At 43.1% G+C, this 20,259-nt stretch overlaps 1 protein-coding gene across 1 annotated transcript in view; it reads left to right on the plus strand.

The window, feature by feature from the left end:
* LOC146860841 (uncharacterized) overlaps positions 1-20,259 on the plus strand; it is a 915,295-nt gene that overhangs the window by 680,408 nt on the left and 214,628 nt on the right. Inside the window, exon 33 of the mRNA XM_085646176.1 lies at positions 5,058-5,089. Coding sequence (XP_085502302.1) covers positions 5,058-5,089 — 32 coding nt within the window. The remainder of the gene's footprint in view (positions 1-5,057; positions 5,090-20,259) is intronic.

Raw genomic sequence — 20,259 nt, forward strand, 5'->3', positions numbered from 1 at the left:
TCTGCTTCTGCAATCTCAGATACCTTTCTTTGAGAGTGACTGATTTTAAAAACCAAGGTCCATAACATAGCCTTGCACCAGAAAGCAGTGGAAATTTAATTATTCATGCCATTTCAGTGGTAGACTCAATCTACTGAATACTTGAATGTCAGTGTTACTTCAAACGCATTGGACCTCTATAGATTTATCCTGCTGTATTCAATGTCTCATGTAATGCTGTTCGATGATAGTTGTCATTTTTCCTCTCCAGGTTAAGAAGAAAACATGTCATCAAAAGGAGTCCTTAGACACCCTTATATCTTCATAGCCTGCCCTATTTAAGTGAGCCAGTAATTACAGACCTAGAAATGATGGTCTTCAGCTTTATCTGATAGGAAGGTCACCCCAATTTTACGCATAAGATCCTGTGCTCTCTGAGGCCCAGTGATGGTGTATCTGCTACATTTCCTAATGTTTTACAGAGTGGCCACCTTACAAATGAAAAGTAAGTGAGATGTATGGTATAAAATAGGATGAATGAGAAATAGTATTATCTGTCTCCAAATGACTGGGTAATTTTCTAAATAAAAGTTTACAGGTCTAGTATTTAATCACCTTTCAATTAGCATAGTACATTGTCTTACTAGGGAAATAACGTTTTTAAACAGATTTTTATTGATTTTCTGAAAGAGCGATACAAACAGCCTCACAGGCATCATAGCGAAGTAGTTGGAGAGGCAATATGCATTACCCTTATAATCATTAGCATTCCTGCGGCCTTCCTAGATGGCTACAAGCAAAAAGTCTTACCCAAGTCCCCCAGGAACACACTACTGGATCCCCGCCATCCCCGCCTAGATACCCTAGCATATAGTTCTGTTTAACTCCATGTCTGTAACAGTCAACAATGCAGATTCAAATAGGAAACTCCCACTACCCAACCCACCCCTTATTCCTAAGCACCCCAACAACGCCCCCCCACCCCACCCACCCTCCCAAGCATGTCGCTAGCCTCTAAAAAATACCCAGGGAATCTCCCAGCTCTCCTGTACCCCCCACCAGAATCCTTGCCTCACCGATCACAATATAAGGCAGACCGGGAACATCGGGGGGAGACATTTCCAGGCCCTCACCAGCCTCATCATGCCCCTCCTTCATCAAGAATCAGCCCCTTCAGGTGGCCTGCACGCCCTTAGTCCCATCAAGAGCCCCTTCTACATCGTCAGGAGGGTGCTTAGTCAGTTCCACCAGCGCCACCCATGCCCGAGCCATTTCCAGTGATTTATCGCTCCCATTCCGCCTAGCCATGGACAGCCTGTAGTTCCCTTCACTCTCCACCCATTTCACTAGCTCCCGATGCCAGCGCACAAGAGCAGGTCCCTGCCTTGCCTTCCAATGGGTAGTAAGCTCTCTTTTTGCCAGGACTAACCCCGGATCAATGAACTTGCTGGTGATTTTAGTATTAGCAGTGTGGGGAAACCCGTGCAGCAAGCAAACCCTTGGTGTTATATCTATCTCTCTTTCCGTCACGGTCGCCAAGGTGGTCACCACCCCTCGCCAATAGTCCCCCAGGTGCGGGCAGTCCCAAAACATGTGTAAAAACTTTGCCCCCTCCAGATTACAACGGGGACAAGCGGATGACGCCCCCAAATATGCCCTATATAAAACATAAAATTGGATTAGTTGAAAGCGCGCATTCCGGGAGCTCTTCCATGCCCCCTCGATAACTTCCCCCCCAAGATTTTTCTTCTGTGGGTTCCCCCAAGTCTGCCTCCCATTTGAGTTGCAACGCTGTCAAAGGTTGGCGCAAGTCCTGAGTAATTCGCCGATACAGACAGGTTACCGCTTTAAAAGTTACCGCTGCCAGCACCACATATTGACAGGCAAGGAACGTGTCCGGTTCCTCCAGTCCCTTCCGCCAGTGCTTTCTGACAGCCGCGGCCAGGGCCGCATGAAAGAGGAAGTCCCCTCGCAGAAGATCACGGCGCTCCCTAAGATCGTTGAAAGGGAGGAGGTGCCCGTCCTCGTAAAGGTCATCCAGTGTGAGGACCCCCGTTTCTTCCCAGGACTGCAGCTTGCTCCAGTCACCCCCATGGGGCAGCACTTCGCATATCTTCAACGGAATGTCAGGCACGTACGGGATCCTGACGTGCGCTTTCTGAGCCATGCGCGCCCAGCACATTGTACCACGCGCAAATCTGGTGGCATTGACTCCCCTCCCACTGGCACCCCCAACAGAACACAGGACAAAAGACGCCAACTTGGATCCGATACCCCCAGATCTTCCGGATGCCTGATGTGACCCGCTATCCATTTCGTAAACCATTGAAGTTGCGCAGCGTGGTAATAAGCCTCAAGGTCCGGCAATGCAAAGTCTCCCTCCGCCCTAGGCCTCTGCATAGTAGTCAGGGCGACCCTCCGTCTCCCAGATCCCCACAGAAACCCTGTAATTAAGGCGTTAAGCTGTGCAAAGAACTTACCCGGGATCCAAACGGGGAGCGTCCCAAAGTAATAGAGGAACCTCGGCAAAGTGACCATTTTCACTAAAGCAACTCTACCCGCAACAGATAGCTGAAGAGTCCCACAAAAGTCGAAACAAGTTTTGTCGCTGCGCAACGCTCGCCCCACATTGCCCCAACAGGTCATCACAGTCGTGATAAATCCGGGTCCCTAGGTATGGCAAGCAACGGGACTCCCATGAGACTTCTCCTGCACTCTGTTGATCCTGCCTGCCCGACCTGGTGGGGAACAAACACGACTTGGCCCAATTCACACAGAGCCCCGCCATTCCCCCCAAGGTCTCTAACAAGCCCTTCGATCCCTGAAGAGCATCCCCGGAATCCGGCAGGAACATGAGCAGATCATCCGCATACAATCTCCCCGTCCTGGCATGAGCAGCCATGGGCTCCATTGCTAAAGCAAACAGCAGAGAGGACAACGGGCACCCCTGCCTCATCTCCCGAGCGACCGAGCAGGCAGCAGAGATTAAATCCCCCGTCCGAACTCTGCCAGTGGAGGCACTGTACAGCAGTGTTGTCCATCTTGTAAACCTCTCTCCCGGGACAAATTTTCCGTAAAACACTAAAAAGGTAGGGCCACTCTAGGCTATGAAAGGCCTTTTCAATATCGACTGCTAGGGAAATAACTTTAGATGTTTTTTTGAACTCATGTTATAGCTAAGGAATGTACTTTTAAAGAAATAATTTATTGTGAATGCATTTTACTTAATTTGAATTGTTAGGTGCTTCTTACTTTGCAGTATAATGTTACAACTTTACTTGAACAAAAGATGAAAATGTATTTATGTAACAAAGGGTTAATTTTTAACAGCAGAATACTTTGAACTGAACTCAAATGACTGTAAAGTTCAGGCGGAAACTGGTATAAAACCATCACATCTCAAAGACCGATTTGTTTTGCATTATAGTACCAGAGCAGCAGATTATTTTTCCATGAGTTTATGTGCCTCAAACAAAATACAAGGGACTAATCTAGAATGCAGTCATTGGGTATCGATTGGTCCTTACTGAGAAATCGCCTGCATGGCTTTTCTCAATTGAGTATTGCACCATTTTAGGGCGCGCCTACCAGACAGCCTTAAGGAGTCTGTTAGTTAAAGCCTCTTCTGGACCATACCAAAAAGTACAGTGGACTTAGAGCCTGCCCATTGCGTGCAATTGGTTGTCTTTATTTCAGGGTGTTTTGCCTTTCTCTTCTTGTATTAGTCTCTACCCTGCAGCATAGAATCTTAATAATCATTCTGACTAACTTTCATTTTAAGAAATAATGTTTTTCTTTTCCTTCAGCACCCTAATTAGAGTGTGCATGTTTTCGTGTTCCCTCCCGCATGTGCTGCTTCCCATCTGCCCCTTCCTCCTGCACTCTGTGCTGCTACGCACCCCTACTTGCTGGCCGATAAAAGCACAGCAATACGGTTCATGTCATGGTACACAAGGCTTTTGTGTGACTGATGCATTCAACTGTATTTTAAGGTAGAAGGTGTAATTAGCATAACTAAAATGGAGATGTCTTCTCGCCTGGAGGCCCATAACTCAGTTCTGAGTCATGTGGAATTTGAAATGTTGTTTACAATCATCTTTGCTTTTTTGTGAAAAACAAACCTTACAACCAAGCATTGGCAAATCCAAAATCGTAAAAATCCTTATAAAAGCAAGACATGTTGGCTTTGCCAATGTCTATTTATTGGTTGCTAATTACGTACGGATTTTTCTAATTGGTGGTCTGTCTATGTGTATGCACTTGTTACAAGATTAGGCATCTTTTTTTCTGAGTAATTCCTTGTCAGGTAAATTGCTCCCCTTATAAATCATCTCTGCAGACATATTATACATGGCTCATTGTGTGCCTTATCCTCATTACTCCTCAGTGCCTTTATGCTCTCTGCTTATGGCTCACAAGACTCTTCTGTGTTCTGCTGAATCTACAATGACCTCCTCTCTAGCCGGGGTATCTGCCTCGTCTCCTTCCTCTCACGAGCGCTGCTGCCTGGTCCTCTCCTCCTCTTTTCCCTCGCCCTTCCCTTTATCTCTCATATCCTTCCTTACACCTGTGCGCACACACAATGTAAACACCCATCCACATCAATACATGCAAACCTGTATTCTAACTGCTCAGCTGTCTGTCGACCCAAATGGATGGAAATCTGCCTTTCAGTCTGTCCATTGATCCATCTGTTTATCACCAATCCAAGCACACATACATACCTCTTTATCCAACTAACACATCTACACACCCCACTTTATCCATTCACGCGAACACACAACAAGCTTTTCTTCCATCTACTCAAATGCTCACTTCACTTCTCCCACAAGCACCCAAACAGACACGCACCATGAGCACTTTCTATTCATTTACCTATACATGCTCACACATTCACATACATCCTTCCACAAACACACACACTTTCCATATCTCAATTTACTCATACAAACATTCACTATTGGTTCATCCACAGATGCACATCATCTCGTCATCATCTATTCAAACACACCCCCATTTTGTTTGCAATGCATGTTGTATGAGCTAATCACATTAACGCTGTTTTGTATGTTTTTCAGAGTGCACGGATCCAGATGGGCTGCCCCGACAGGTCAGTACAGCAAACAAATCAAACAAGCCTTTATATGTGCATCTTGGCTTCCATTCACACATCAAGTAAAGTGAAATAACAGTTTTTTCTTAGTGACTCACAGAGTATGCTACTATTCTTTACAGGTTGTCTGTATCAGGACTTCTTCAATATAACCTCCACTCTCCATTTGCCCAACTGGAACGCTCTTGTTGTACAGTTTGCAGCCATCTCCGATAGCCAGTTTGTTCATCCCACCTCCCATTTGCATGAACCCACAAAGCCCCCTCTAAGCTGTGGTCTGCTATAAAAAGTGCATCAATGTCAGTGGTACTCTGAATATGGATATGGTGCATATAACATCCCCCAATTTGGAGGATCTCCCACTCCACCAAGCTCTAAATAAGACCTCAGTATGTGTCTGAAACTGCTCCTTGTCATATTATTTAACCTCAAAGTAAATCAGCAATGTTTAGATACAGTCATAATTACATTGACACAGAATAGGGAAAAGCTAAATAAAGTGCAATGCATGTAGCAGAGGCCACTGTTCTTCAACTAGGCTCTAATCTTTCCCATTATTACGTATGCCTACCCTATAGGGAGGGTAAGCAAAGCACACATCCATTGCAGATTCCTGGCTTTTCCCTATGGTCCCTACATGGCAGAGGAAGCCACAGAGAGCAATCATTTTAAATTAACAGTCCTGGGACCGTTCTGACTCTGACCAGACAACCAGCATGACTCTGTAAAGCAAACCATCAATCACTTTATCAATCACTTGGAGACATTTGTTGTTTCAAAATGTCAAACAGTAAAGAGGGCAAGAACCCCCGTCACCATACACAATATTCTGTAATAAGTAGGCCTGAGCATAGTTCGTGGAGTTTTGCTATGCGGAACTCCGCGAAGTTACAAAAAAACTCTGCAAAGCTCCGCCAGTGGCAGAGTGCAGTGCGAACTGCAGTTTGTGCTGGTATTTCTGCCGCTCGGGTAGAAATTCTACCAGATTGGTAGCTCATGCTCGCGAACTTACTGTTCGGGATCACGAGCGGGAAAGAAAGTCAGCTGCACATCGCAAAGCTGAGTTTTCTGCTCTCCGCGAGCTCCGCGGAGTGCAGAAAACTCCACGAACAGAGCGAAGTTTACCGCCCAGGCTTAGTAATAAGGAACTCCATTCTGTAAGTACAACTCAGTTCCGATAGCCATGGATCTGATGCATCTCTCTTTCATTGATCACCTACCTATTCTTTTATTTTGCTTCAGTCATTATACCATATTTACATACTATACTATGAACTGCTTTCATTTCCTAATACTCACAATTTCATCACACTTGTCATGAGCCTGCCTCAGACTCAGGGTTCTGCAGAAGTCTGGCCAACAGAAAAGCTCTACAACCAGTTAACATCTTTTCTTCCAAGTGATATAACAAATTACAGCAGTGGCACAAACATACACAGGCCAGGGAGCTATGGAATACTGGCAAGTGGAAACTGGGATGGCCATTACAGTTCAGGCATCAAAGCGCTCAGGTCCAAGGAGTCCGGAACTGTTTGACATCTGGAGCATGAGAGGCAGTACCAGTTAAAAAAATAGAAATCCGAGACGGCGGCACTTGGCAGCAGCAGTTGTTGGACTTCCTCCACTTCCATATCAGCTCACTCCAGTTTGACATTACCGCATGTTTTTAGGTTTCGTGAACTTGTGAAATCTATTATATTTAATATTAATCTTAAAAGGGATTTACATCCTGCCCTTGCTTTTCATTGGTTCCTGTGCTTGCCACTTACTTTTCCTCAGTTTTTTCAATTGTCTGTAGCATAATATTTCCTGTTGTTCCTCATGTGTTTTCCTTATCAGTCTTCCGTGCCCCAAGTACTGTTTTCATCCGCTTTGAAGGAGCTTCTTGTTAGTATGCATTTTAGTGACCAGCGTTGCCCTTAATAACTATATTGCCTGCAAAATAATTATTTACTTGTCAGTTTTTCACTTTCAGTTTATTTGCTGCACAATAGTAGCATTATGGACCTCATGCTTCAATATGAAAATGCTCTAAACGAGCGAACATGTTTTTTTTATACTCCTGGTCTCATTTTATATTTATTTTGTAATTTATCTCGATATACCCTCTTTTTCTTGCCGTAATAGCGGTTCTGTTGGTTCTTTTGGCATATTATTAGTTTTATCACCCTCTCACTTTGTTTTATAAGTGCATCCCTATACGGGTTTCCCTTATATAGCATGGACAACTTGTTTCAATTCTTAATACACTATAACACAGTGTTTGTACTTTCGTGTAATACAAGGTCTGTTAAAAGCATTGGGTTTTCGCATGAAGCTTTTTTTACCCACTTTTTCTCGTCCCCAAAGCGGTTTTGATTTTACTTTCTGTATGTGAGTAGCATTATAAACCACTTCACTTGTTTTATTTCTGCATCCTTTTAGAAGTTACACTTACTTTGCACTGGTGGTCTTTTTTATATATTTGGTTCACTTTGAATTCCGTTTTTAAATCTATTGATGTCACATTTCACTTTCTCATAAACTATGACGTTAATTGAAGAATAATCCACATGAGCGGCTTTTCATCATTGTTGCCACTTTTATAGTTTCAACACCTTTTCTATTATTATTGATCATGTGTTTTTGATTGCACCCCCGCAATACCGGTTTCAGATGCAGGCTTTATTTATTTATACCATTAATTTGAGCTCTAGAAGAGCCTTTTGGCTATTTTGACTGTATCGCATGCAGTCCTTTCACATTCAGCAGTTCTGGGTTTCAGTGGCCTAACTTTCAAATCCTTGTCTTTAAACATGTTCTAATTCCACAAGTGACATTTCCAGATTTTCGCTCTTTTCTCTCTTGCTTATTATGTTTGGCAAGAGTGGTCTCCATGTCATCACCATTGACTCACCTTACCGTGTTTTTTTCAGTTTTGCTTTTACACAATTTTAATTGTAAAGCTACAATGTGGCCTTTTTAGGTTTCGCATACACAGCGCTTGTGCTGTGCTTGTGATTAGATTTCACATGCACAGCCTTTTCTGTTCCATTCTTGCTCTCTTTTGCCTTTTCTGCTCATTTCTTCCCCTCCTTTTGCCTTTTCTTCTTGTTTCTTGTCCTCTTTTTGCCTTTTCTGCTCATTTCTTGCCCTCTGTTTTACTTTTTTATGCTTGTTTCTTGCCCTCTTCTTGCTGTTTCCCTCCTCCCACCACTCACGCCCCTCCCTCCCCCCAGGACATACTTAATAGAGGTTCACAGACAAAATGTCGATGTCAAAAATAAGATGAGAAAATATAGAATGCAAAAAATATTGACTCCCTATACTTAAACAGGTAAATACAAAAATATCATAAAAAAACATATCAATGTTCAAAATATAGTTATACAAAATATGTATTTTTATATATTTATAAAATAATAAATATTACATATATTAAATAATGCAAATACAATATTAAATAAAGTGGATTTAATATTTTAATATACATATTAAGGGGCCGATTCCAATCCTGTATTTTTTTTTCCCATACGACTCGTATCCGTATTTTTTTACGTACGAATCGTACAAGTACCGTACAAACGGTGAAGTACGATTCGTATGGGAAAAATACATACGAATCGCCTCGGGAAAAGTCTACGAGACGTTCCCGGACAGTTTTACGTACGTGTCGTAAAACTGAAGTCGGAGCGCACAAGTCCGATCCGTACCGGCGTTCCGAATGCACAAGCGTATGGAAAACATCCCGTACGGAGCGAACTGTGTACGACCCCGGGTACACTTGTGCCCGGGGTACGAGTCAAATGGCCGCCCCACCCCAGCCCCATATGTACGCGCCGTACCCCAGCCCCGTATGTATGCGCCGTACCCCCAGCCCCGTATGTACGTGCCGTACCCCCACCCCAGTCCCGTATGTACGCGCCATACCCCCAGCCCCATATGTACGCACCATACCCCCACCCGAGCCCCGTATGTACGGCACGTACATACGGGGCTGGGGTACGATGCGTACATACGGGGCTGGGGGTACGGCGCGTACATACGGGGCTGGGGTGGGGGTACGGCGCGTACATACGGGGCTGGGGGTACGGCGCGTACATTTGGGGCTGGGGTGGGGGTTTGGTGCGTACATACGCGAGGATTGCGGTACGCCTGGGGTACGGTGCGGACATACGCAGGTGGGGGGTACGCCTGGGGTACGGTGCGGACATACGCGGGGGTGAGGGGTACGGTCCGTACATACGGGGGTGGGGGTACGGTCTGTACATACGGGGGTGGGGGGTACGGTCCGTACATATGCAATGTTGGGGTACGCACTGTACATGATGACACGTACGATGTGGGTGATGGCGTGTACATCACGTAGCGGGCCCCCTTTTCCTCGTGCATCGCAGCGTACTTAGCTTTTCCGGCACATTTTGGCTCCCGTAAAAATATAGCCGAGCGGAGTGCTGTGGGTACGAATCGTACTTGCTGGTCCGTAAAACGCTGCCTGACTCCGTGCAGACGTCGCGTACGCGCTGTCCAGGATCGGAATTGTATGTATTTTTTAGCCGTACGGTGTTTTTTATGATTCGTACTGAAATGGTATTTCTGTACGAATCGTACTTGCTGGTTTGTACGGTGGAATTCCCGGGTACGAGTCGTACGGAGAAAACGCTCCGTACGACCATTTGTACCCGGGTTTTACAGGATCGGAATCGGCACCTAAATATACAAATAAACATAATAAATATATAATTACTTTAAAACAATTATTTAACTATTAACTTTAGTTTTTTTATAATTTTAAAATTATATAACAATTTACAAACATATGTATATACCAATACCGTAAAATCTATAAAAAACATTCTATTATAAATTAAAACATTAAACGATTTAAAATTCTTTTAACTTAAATATACCACTACAGTCAGTGCAACAGTAGGGAAAGTGTTGGATAGTGGAGGGGTAAAAATTACTATTCCCAATTCAGTGAATGTAACGTTAGGGAAACTGTTGGATAGCAGACAGGTATAAATTACCACTCCCACTCCAATGAGTGCAACAGTAGGGAAAGTGTTGGCTAGTGAAGTGGTAAAACTTACTATACCCACTCCAGTGAGTGCAACAGTAGGGAAAGTGTTGGATAACGGAGGGATACAATTTACTATTCCCACTCCAGTGAGTGTAACAATAGGGAAAGTGTTGGATAGTGGTGAGGTAGAAATTACTATTCCCATGCCAGTGAGTGCAACAGTAGGGAAAGTGTTGGATAGCGGAGGGATAAAATTACTATTCCCACTCCAGTCAGTGCAACAATAGGGAAAGTTTTGGATAGCGGAGGGATAACATTTACTATTCCCACTCCAGTGGGTTCAATAATAGGGAAACTGTAGGATAGCAGACAGGTAAAAATTACCACTCCCACTCCAATGAGTGCAACAGTAGGGAAAGTGTTGGCTAGTGAAGTGGTAAAACTTACTATACCCACTCCAGTGAGTGCAACAGTAGGGAAAGTGTTGGATAACGGAGGGATACAATTTACTATTCCCACTCCAGTGAGTGTAACAATAGGGAAAGTGTTGGATAGTGGTGAGGTAGAAATTACTATTCCCACTCCATTGAGTGCAACAGTAGAGAAATTGTTGGATTGCGGAGAGATACAATTTACTATTCCCACTCCAGTGAGTGCAACAATAGGGAAAGTGTTGGATAGCGGAGGGGTAAAAATTACTATTCCCACTCGAATGTGTGCAACAGTTGGGAAAGTTCAAAATAAAAACAAACAAAATATTCAGAACAAAAATATTTAAAAAACAAAATAAACAAAAAAATATATAAATATGTTAAAAAATAAAATACAAATATATTTAATATTACAAATGCAAAAATATATATATATATTTTATTTATTCTGGTCAGCAAACATGAATAAAGACATAGTTTCACAGCATGACATCATTTGGTATATACAATTTCGGATCATAGAGGTCTTACACACATGTCCACACATAGGTTATACAGTATAGAATTCGTACATCGTTCATCCTTCCCCTGGTTGTTACTTGTCGCCTTTATATATTTCTTAACAACCTCATCCTTGTCGCTAAGCTATCTCTGTGCTAATCATGCATTATCTATGCACTGTGGCATTAATTTAGTCGTTATCTTGTGTGGACCTAGGGTATTGTACAAAAGGTTCCCAGAAATCCCTGGGTCTAGATGCCTGTGGTATTTCTTCTGCATATGACTCCAGTGTCTCTTTGCAGTAGGTCATGTCAGATATCCAGTCTTTGTATCGTGGTGTGCGCTTGCTACCCCATCGTATTGCGATTCGGCGCTTAGCTAGTAACAATGCCACAGCCAGAAGCTTTCGTCTTCTAGCCAGCCTGCATTTAGATCAAAGTATTCAACTATAGCTCCATGCAGCTCAGAGCAAAATACCTGGTCAAGAAGTGCGCTCTGTTGCAAGCGCCAGGTAAACTGACATGGAGTGTGTGTTGGGGAAGGCAAGTGCTAGACACGTGGTCTGACAGTGTCTTAGGCATGTGGTCTATCAGTGTTGTCTATGTACTAACTTCTTGTTTAGCTAGCCAGTAGTCTATTCTCGACCACGTATTATGCACTGTGGACGTGCAGGTACCCTCCATGCGACCCGGGTGTCTAAAAAGCCACAGACCAGTCATTGCGCATTCTTCCATACCTTCTCAAAGCGCCTTTGCCGCTTTTCTCCCATATCGTTAATTTCCTGTGGACCTATCCAAGGCAGGATCTAGGCACGTGTTAAAGTCCCCACCCCATATAATGGGTGTGGGCGGTAGATCTCGTAGTTTTGCCCATATATGAGCAAAATAAAGCGGCTCGTGAGTGTTCGGTCCATATGTTGTGACTATGGTTAAGACAGTTCCTCCAAAGTTGCCCTGTACTATGACGTACGGGCCATATGTTGTGACTATGGTTAAGACAGTGCCTCCAAAGTTGCCCTGTACTATGACGTATCGTCCCTGGTCGTCCTTGAGGGAGCTGATAAGGGTAAATGGGGTGTCACTTCTAACTAGGAGCATTACTCCTCCGGCATACCTGGAATAGGAAGATGCCATACGGTAAGAGGCCCACCTTGCGCCTATCTTCTTCTCTGCGGTATCTGTAAGATGTGTTTACTGCAGACAAGCAATGTCTACCTTATGTGGGTCTAGGTATGCTAGGACCTTGCACATTTTTTGCTGATTATGAAGGCCTCTGACATTCCAGGTCAGGAAAGTTAATGATCTAGTGTGATGTGTTCTTTCATCCGTATGCAGCATTACCTGTAAATCAGACTTGCCTGTGACTTGTGTGTTGGTCTTTGCCGTGTAAGATGATATTTTCTACAGTAATGCTGACCAGGATTTTCAAATTTTCACCCTGCCCATCCTCCTCCCACTTCGCCGACCCCTTAACTGCGGCGAAGACAATCACCAAAAAACCAGATAACTCCCCCAGTCCCCTCTCCTCTCTCCTTTTGGAAACTTGAACCCATCCCCAAATCAAATTAAGAACTAATTGTGGTGTACACTGGTGGGCGGGAGCTGCCATCCTGGTTTGCCCTGTGAGGTACTTCACATGGGTGGTCGCTATATGATCATGAATACGATGCACCCCTGAGCCTGTGTACCAACAGCTAATGAGCAGGATTATCCATACACATCAAATACTCGGAAAGTCTCTTGGTCACATATACAATTTTGTGTACATAGCATTTTGATAATGCTACATTAGCTCTCTCTCATCCCCCTTGTTATCACTTATCTGTGTCCTTCAGATGCATCTTGACTATTTCACTGCCATGTTGTGTTTCCAAACTCTTACTGTCAAGACTGGCGTATATTTCTTTGTGGGTCAAGCAGTTTGTCCCTTTTGTTCCATCACAGTTTGGTGTGAATTGTTCCGTAGTTTGTGCCCCTTCATTCAACGTCCGATGTGGTAGCCTGTTCTTCCGGCCCTCCTCTTGGTGATCTCCTGCGTGTGCCTTGAGAGCCGTTCTGGTGCAGATATTTGAGCACATTTTCGGTTCACTGTATATCTTGGTCTTCCCGTCATCAGTGACTTTCAATCTGGCAGGATATAGCATCGCATATGAGATATTGTGTTCACGGAGCTTCTGTTTTACAGGTACAAATTTCTTTCTTGCCTCTTGGACAAGCGGGGTAAAGTCCGGATAGATAGATATGTCCATTCCCTCATGCTTCAGTCTCCCCACTTCTTGGGCCTTACAAAGAGCCGGGTCCTGGTCGCTGTAGTTTAGTATTTTGGCTATTATCGACCGCGGCCTTGCTCCATGGCGGCGGCGGGGCTAAGAATCTGTGTGCCCTTTCAACGATGAAAACGTTTGAAAAACTTACTTTACCTGGAAGGGTTATAAGCAATTGTTCGATGTAGCGTTTCAAGGGCCCCGTGTTTGTTGTCTCTGCTATTTCCCATGAGGCGTATATTGTTGCGGCGAGAGCGCGCCCCCATATCCTCAGCCCGTTCCGCCAATGCTGTCAGACTCTTCTCCATTTTCCCCTGTCTGGTTTACATTTGTTTATGGGCATCTTCAGCGTCGGAGATGCGGAGCTCTGCCATGTCAATCCATTCTGTATGCCTGTCGAGGCGTTCAGACATGCTGTCCACTCTATAAGTTAAGGTGTTGATCTTTCCTATTGCGACGCAGTTTGCACTCTCTTTGCCTTGTCGCATTTAGGGCTTTGACATTTTGGACCCCAGTTGGTCCCAGCCACCACAGTATCTCTGTCTCCCAGCTGCAGTGGGGTTCAGTGGTCTTTCGGGCTCCCTCTGGGGTGTGCACAATGTGCCATCTGTGTCCCCAACGTTGAGTTTATGCCCACAATTCTTTATGTACCTTCCTCTTGCCCAGTCCTGACGCAGTCTCCAGCCCAGGTGCAGCTCAGCTCTTCGTGCCTTGTAGTTGTTTTTAGCGTTTGGCCCTCAGTGCACTCTGTTGGGGCCTGCGTGCTCTGCGTCTCGGTTCACTCTCCTCGCCAGTCCGCTGATCCAGTTCGTGCACGAGCGTCGCAGGCCGCACCTCCGTATTTCAGCACACATGCATCGGCAGCCGTTCCGGGTCAGTTTATTTCGCTGGAAGGGGTTCCATTTATAGCCATAATCCTCCGGTTTGCCAATTGCGCCGATTTTGGTTACAGCAGGCTTTGTGGGTACAGGATTATTTCAGGATATTTCCAGTGGCCGAAGGAGCGCGCTCAAAAAGCTGCCATTTCCTGCTTGGCTAGCGCCGCCCCCCACAAAAAAAATGTATTATTATAATGTCAAATGCATATGACACATACCTACAAATATTATATTAAATAATATAAAAAAAATTTTTTAAACAAATACATATTTTTAATTAGAAATTATTTAGAAAAAAACCCATTAATTATTACTTAAATTTACTTTTTTTATTTTCAATCCTATAGCACCACACAATTCACAACATGGCATCTAAATAAATAAAAAAAAATACTTACATAATTAACATAATTAATTACCAATTAAAGAAATATTATTAATTAAAAAACAAATTAAAACTCATGAAATTAATAAACGTCCCACACTTTACCCCCATGACCCCCACAAACCACAGCTAAAATTAAATTGTAAAAAAATTAATTACACAATTAAAACTTATTTTCAATTAAAAAACTAATAGGATTTAACAACTATTTATAAAGTAAATAAAATGTATTTACTCCCCACCTGTTACCCCTATAAAAGTAAACCCCCAAACACAAAATATAAACAATTACCCTAATTAAATATCAATTAATTAATTTATTAATATTATGATACATAAATTATTAATTAAAAAACATACATTACTTCCCGCCCTTTACTTATATACACCCCACAACCCTCACCTAAAATTAATGACTGAATTTCCATAATTAATTTACAATTAATTAAATAATATTTATTAACAACTAATTATTAATTAATTAAACATAAATTACTTGCCACCCTTTACCCCTATAATCCCCACAACCTGCACCTAAAATTAATTACACTATTGTCATAATTAATTTTCAATAAATTAATTAATATTAATTAACAACAAATTATTAATTAATCAAAAATAAATTGCTTCCTACCCATTACCCCCTATAAACCACACAACCCACACCTAAAACTAATTACACAATTTCCATATTTAATTTTCAATTAATTAATTAATTAATACTAGTTAACAACATATTATTAATTAATTAAAAATAAATGTTTTCCAACCCTTCTCACCCTTTACCCCTAAAAACCCCACAACCCACACCTAAATAAATTACATAGTTACCTTTTTAAAACATTTGACTCCAAGGATAACCTACGATCTCGACTTCCAGCACTGTACAAAATTGCAATGTTACAAGGTCTATGCTGATTCAATTGTATTCAAACAAAGGCAACAATACCTTACTTTAAGACACTGTGCCTGGCGTTGTATGATCTTACTTCGGTTTGGGATTCTCCCTCTTAAATCTTTAATCTGTAAATGGACAAATGATAATAATTCTAGTAGTTTATGTGACCTTTGCAAAGGAGGAGTCCAGGATCTGATGCATATTTTGTTTGTTTGTCCCAATTCCACAGTAGTTGTCGCCAGAAAGCGATTTTTAAAACCAATTCAAACAAAGTGTAACTCCACGAATGTACAGAGTTTGATTTCCATTCTCAAATCACCCCCTAATGAATTTGTATGCTATAACCTGTTTAAATTTTTTAAAACTTTTTAAAACTTGTATTGAGATAAGTTTTTACAAATATTACTAATTATGAATGTAATTTTAATGTCTTATTGAATTATTTGTTGTTCTCAGTAGAGAACTAAATCAAATACAAAATTTTTAATTTTAATTAAAATACATAGTTACCATAATTATTAATATTGATTAACACTATAAAATCTCAATAAAATAGAATAATAATAAATAACAAATAATCATTAATTTATTATAATTAAATTACTAACCACCCTATTCCCCTATGAACCCACAACCCGCTACGGAACTAAAAAACGCAAAATGTAATTAAAATAAAATTGATAACTGCTAAATATTTAACACATATTAAAAAACATAAACAATTCTTATACAAAAAAATACATCACATACATTCAAAATATATACTAAAATACATAACACTAATTAAAAAATCTATATTTTTAAAAACGATATTTCTTACCTTAAAATCAATATTCTTGACCACGATATTCTTGCTGTCGATATTTTCGACTCACAATATTTAGTACTCGATATTTCTGTAGGTTGACATTTCAAATTTTATAGTCTGTCCTCACACCCTTAATAGAGGCCACAGCATGACCCCAGTGAGCAGGTCCTTGTGCCAGCTCCCCCTGGGACAGGTCTCCTGTCCACTTACCTGCAGTTGGCAACCCTCTTGCTGCTTTGTCTCTTGCTGCCCTCTGTGACTTCTCTGCTTATTTCTTGCCCTCTATTTGGTCCTTCTCTGCTTGTTTCTTGCCCTCTCTTCATGCATTCTATGCTCTTTGCTTGCTCTCTGTATGTGCCTTCTCTGCTGGTTTCTTGCCCTGCGAGATCTGCTGGTTTCTTGCTGTCTGTTTGTAACTTCTCTACTCATTTCTTGCCCTTTGTTTGTGCCTTCTCTGCTCGTTTCTTGTTCCCTTTTTGCCTTTTCTGTTCATTTTTTACTGTCTTTTTGCCTCTCCTTGCCCTCTATTTTGCTTTTCTTCTGCTCATCTCCTGTCCTCCGTTTGCCTTTTCTGCTCATTTCTGGCCCTCTGGTTTGCTTTTTCTGCTTGTCTCTTGACCACTTCCCACCATGTTTCTCTTCTCGCCGGCCAGCACCCCTCCCTCCCCCAGGACACCCTCCCTGGCGGACTTCAGGAGGAAACTCAAGACCTGGCTTTTCAACTGAGACTTTGCACCCCTTCACCCAACTACTCTTAGACGAGACAGTAATATGAAACTTTGCAACCGAGCGCCAAAATATCCTTAGGGGTGACAGTGACGGGCTCTACAAATGCTGATTGATTGATTGACAATTATATTGAAACCAATGTTACCGATAAAAAATAAATGTCCCCAGTAACATGGTATTAAATAATAACAGCATGCAAGAAACAAGTCACTGACATTGTGATGTGATAAAATTCCATCTACACACACATAAAATAATGAATTTGTATATATTAATAAATGGAGCATGTCGTCTAATCTCAACAGAGTATCAATGCCATTGGTTAAGGATGTTTACAAAGCATTTACTTCCATATATTTCGCTATAACTTACCATTACTTCATTTAAAAGCAGCATTGGACCATTTTAATTATGAATACTTTGAATGCATTTGGAGGATACAGACAATTCTACCATTAGAAGCTGTGCTTAATTTGTGCCGGTAGTTGCAGGTTGTCACAACAGCACTATGGTGATCGCCTAACTCCAGGACACCATACACACTGCCTCCAGTCCTGAATGTTTCACTTGCAAATTGTTCTTTTCAGGTGTGTTAGTCTAATAAGTTCAATAGAAACAAGGCATTACTTTACCACAGAGACTGCATTGAGGTTATCACATAAAAGTCAAGAAGTGGATTATATGATGTTGTCATCAGTCACCTTTACTATTTCCATGGTACTGCAGCTTCACATTTCCAATATGGGTCAGTGGTTTATTTTTTTAAATATAGAACATGCTGCCCTACGACTAACGCTGCTGTGGAGCATCCCTAAAAAACATTGCCAAAACCAATAGATTTTGCAGACGCTGAAAACAAGTCATAACAATTTTGTGGTATTTCTATCACTTATATTGCTCAACTGCTCACCAAGCTAAAAAGTACAAAAAATTGATATTAATAATCACATGGGCGAAACCTAATGCATTTGCTAATGCTTGTTTATGTTTTCAATTTTCTCGATTTCCTCTGCAGTTGTCTGCACTGCCTTAGGGAGAGAGGCGGATTATCTGGTCTAGTGAGAAACCTCATCCAGTCTCGAGTTCTGACAACTCGGTCTAACTGAAGCTTCACTCTGTCCATCTTCACTCTGTCCATCTTCACTCTGTCCATCTTCCCCTCTCCGGTTAGCACATGATAGTCATTGTCCTTCTTATCAATGGAAAGTCAGCCACACTGCCAGCCAAATTGCATAATGAAACCCAACAATAATTTGCAAAAATAAAGCAGTATGTCAGAATCATCATTGTTCAGCATGCCACAATCCAAGACTTCATACCACAGCCCAAGCCTTCCTTTTGCCTTTGTTGGACACCTCAATCCGCAGTTTCCTGCCCGGTAATTTCCCTGGTTGTTTCTGTACAGTGTCTCATCTTCATTCTTAATTACTCTTCAGCTGCTGTGGTCACAACCTGCAGTTGCAGTTACTCCCTCCTTAATACTCTCTCCAACTTGGGTGTTCTGTGGTGTCCCTGAAAACATTTCCTCAGTCTGGGCTCCTGGTATATTTTCTGTGCATTCTCTCCTCATTTTTACTGCACTAGTATTATGCCCACATTTAAATCCAAACCTTAATCCCTTGTTCTCTTTGTTTCTTAAAGTCTCATTTGTCTTCTCTATAGTTAACTCACTATTTTCTCTCGATTTCTAAAGTGTCATGTTTAATATCAGACTTATGTTGTTTTTCAACATGCAAAACAAACAGCTATTCCCTGGACCTCCACCAATAACAATAGGAATTTCGCACTTGCTCTTCCCTCAAAACTTGCACCTTTTAACTTCAAATTCTCATCTCATTTTTCATTTTTTTTCCCAGGTAAACAATACATTATTCTGCATTTTGACAAGGGCGCCAGTTTACTGAATATCCTTGTGTTGTTCATGCTCTAACTCCTCCATGTCTCTTCCTATGCCTGTCGTTACACTCTCCCAGAGTCCAAGAGTCTTTTGCCTTCCACCATGCCAGCTCTGCCTATTTCCTCCATTATCCAATTCCAGCAGGTAGGTGTATTCTACTACGATGAAGGTTCAGATCAGACCCAATGACACACTCTGGTGCCGATCACGATCCGGTAAAAAATGTCCCCGTACGACTCGTATCGGGTCTTTTTACCGTACGAATCGTACAAGTGCCGTACGAACTGGCAATCACGATTCGCATGGTAAAAAGTCCATACGAACCGCACTGGGAATAATTCCCCACACGTCCTCGGGTCGGAAAATGTGTCCGACACGTCCTCGGACGATTTACCTTACAAACGTGAAAAGCCAAGCCCGACCGAGGAATCACGATCCATCCCGTGCGTCCGAGCTTACAACCGTATGGAAAAAACACCGTCCGCACCGAACTCCTATAGCAACCATGGAGACATGTGCCCGCATACGTGCCCAACACTCCCCCCAGCCCCCGTACGTCCGACACGTACCCCCCGTGTATGTATACCCCCACCCGTCTAGGTACACCCCAGTACGTTCAAGTCGTATCCCCACCCCAGTACGTGTCGTACCACCGTCTATGTACACCCCAGTACGTTCGAGCCCCACCCCCACCCCTGTACGTGTCGCACCACCGTGTACCTACACCCCAGTACGTTCCAGTCGTACCCCCACCCCAGTACGTGTCGCACCACCGTGTACCTACACCCCAGTACGTTCCAGTCGTACCCCCAACCCAGTACGTGTCGTACCACCGTCTATGTACACCCCAGTACGTTCGAGCCCCACCCCCACCCCTGTACGTGTCGTACCACCCTCTATGTCCACCCCAGTACGTTCCAGTCGTACCCCCACCCCAGTACGGGTCGTACCACCCTCTATGTACACCCCAGTACGTTCCAGTCGTACCCCCACCCCAGTACGTGTCATAGCCCCGTGTACCTACACCCCAGTACGTTCGACCCCCACCCCTGTACGTGTCGCACCACCGTGTACCTACACCCCAGTACGTTCCAGTCGTACCCCCACCCCTGTACGTGTCGCACCACCGTGTACCTACACCCCAGTACGTTCCAGTCGTACCCCCACCCCTGTACGTGTCGCACCACGGTGTACCTACACCCCAGTACGTTCCAGTCGTACCCCCACCCCAGTACGTGTCGCACCACCGTGTACCTACACCCCAGTACGTTCGAGCCCCACCCCCACCCCTGTACGTGTCGCACCACCGTCTATGTACACCCCAGTACGTTCGCGCCCCACCCCCACCCCTGTACGTGTCGTACCACCGTCTATG

This window comes from Triturus cristatus, chromosome 3_1 (assembly GCF_964204655.1).
Source record: "Triturus cristatus chromosome 3_1, aTriCri1.1, whole genome shotgun sequence".
In the NCBI taxonomy this organism is placed as follows: Eukaryota; Metazoa; Chordata; class Amphibia; order Caudata; family Salamandridae; genus Triturus; species Triturus cristatus.